Consider the following 1918-nt stretch of genomic DNA (forward strand, 5'->3'; position numbering starts at 1 on the left):
AGAGGCAGGATTTATGAACATTTGGAGAGGAATAATATGATTACGAATAGTCAGCATGGTTTTGTCAAAGGCAGGTTATGCCTTGCAAGCCTGAATGAATTTGTTGAGGATGTGACTAAACACATTGATGAAGGTAGAGCAATGGATGTAGTGTATATGAATTTTCAGCAAGGCTTATTGAGAAAGTAAGGAGGCATGGGATCTAAGGGGACATTGCTTTGTGGATCCAGAACTGGCTTGCCCACAGAAGGCAAAGAGTGGTTGTAGACGGGTCATATTCTGCACGGAGGGCGGTGACCAGTGGTGTGCCTCAGGAATCAGTTCTGGGACCCTTACTCTTCGTGATTTTTATAAATGACCTGGATGAGGAAGTGGAGGATGGGTTAGTAAGTTTGCTGATGACACAAAGGTTGGGGGTGTTGTGGATAGTGTGGAGGGTTGTCAGAGGTTACAGTGGGACATTGATAGGATGCAAAACTGGGCTGAGAAGTGGCAGACGGAGTTCAACCCAGATAAGTGTGAGGTGGTTCATTTTGGTAGGTCATTTGGTAGGATTACCAAATATAGTATAGAATAGACAGAATATAGTATTAATGGTAAGAGTCTTGTCAGTGTGGAGGATCAGAGGGATCTTGGGGTCAAAGTCCACAGGACACTCAAGGGTGCTACGTAGGTTGACTCTGTGGTTAAGAAGCCATACGGAGGATTGACCTTCATTAACCATGGAATTAAATTTAGGAGCCGAGAGGTATTGTTGCAGCTATATTGGACCCTGACCCTGACTTGGAGTACTGTGCTCAGTTCTGGTCACCTCACTACAGGAAGGATGTGGAAACCATAGAAAGGGTGCAGAGGAGATTTACAAGGATGTCGCCTGGATTGGGGAGCATGCCTTATGAGAATAGGTTGAATGAACTCTGTCTTTTCTCCCTGGAGCAACGGAGGATGAGAGGTGACCTGATAGAGGTGTATAAGATGATGAGAGGCACTGATTGTATGGATGGTCAGAGGCTTTTTCCCAGGGCTGAAATGGCCATCACAAGAGGACACAGGTTTAAGGTGCTGGACAGTAGGTACAGAGGAGATGTCAGGAGTAAGTTTTTTTACGCGGAGAGTGGTGAGTGCGTGGAATGGGCTGCCGGCGGCGGTGGTGGAGGGTCTTTTAAGAGACTCCTGGATGGCTACATGGAGCTAAAATGGAAGGCTATGGGTAAAGCCTAGGTAGTTCTAAGGTGAGGACTTGTTCGGCACAACTTTGTGGGCTGAAGGGCCTGTATTGTGCTGTAGGTTTTCTATGACATGGCAGAGCAGACTCGATGAGCCAGATAGCCGAATTCTGTTCCTATATCTGATGGAGATGGGCCAAAGGGAGTATTTCCCTGCTGTACCTGGACGATGAGGAAGCCCGACTGAAGAATGGTCTCCTCGATCTCCAGTTCCTTGTGCACAGCATCCGGCTTGATGAGGGCCAGGGTGAGCTCTACTACCAGCTGAGGGCTCTCCATCAGTCTGCAAGCACGAGGCGTCTGCCACGGAGACAGAGATAGGAAGCAGGTGAGGGGGAGAGAGGGAGGGAGAGAGTGCGAGGAAGGAAGAAAGGGAGCAGGAGAGATGGTGGGAGAGAGAAACAGAGAGATGGAGGGAGGGAGAGAGAGAAGGAGGAAGAGAGAAACAGGGGGAGAGAGAGGGAGGAAGAGAGGGGGAGGGAATGAGAGGAGAGAGAAAGAGACAGAGAGGGAGGCACGGTGAGAGACGGGAGGGAGGGTTGGTGAGAGAAGGGGAAGAGAAAGGGAGAGAGAGACACAGAAATGGGGGAGGTAGAAATACAGGAAGTGAGAAAGGGAACAGAGAGTGGGGTAGATGGAAAGAGAGAGAGCTACATTAAATAGATAGATAGCACATTCTAGTATTCTGAGAG

At 48.7% G+C, this 1918-nt stretch overlaps 1 protein-coding gene across 1 annotated transcript in view; it reads right to left on the minus strand.

Annotated features, from left to right (window-relative positions):
• Positions 1-1505, minus strand: part of LOC140721630 (nucleoside diphosphate kinase homolog 5-like) — a 122705-nt gene extending 121200 nt beyond the window's left edge. The window contains exon 1 of the mRNA XM_073036443.1: positions 1389-1505. Within this exon, the coding sequence (XP_072892544.1) occupies positions 1389-1505 (117 nt within the window). The remainder of the gene's footprint in view (positions 1-1388) is intronic.
• Positions 1506-1918: the final 413 nt, after the last annotated feature.

The sequence above is a fragment of the Hemitrygon akajei genome, chromosome 2 (assembly GCF_048418815.1).
Source record: "Hemitrygon akajei chromosome 2, sHemAka1.3, whole genome shotgun sequence".
NCBI classification, from domain to species: Eukaryota; Metazoa; Chordata; class Chondrichthyes; order Myliobatiformes; family Dasyatidae; genus Hemitrygon; species Hemitrygon akajei.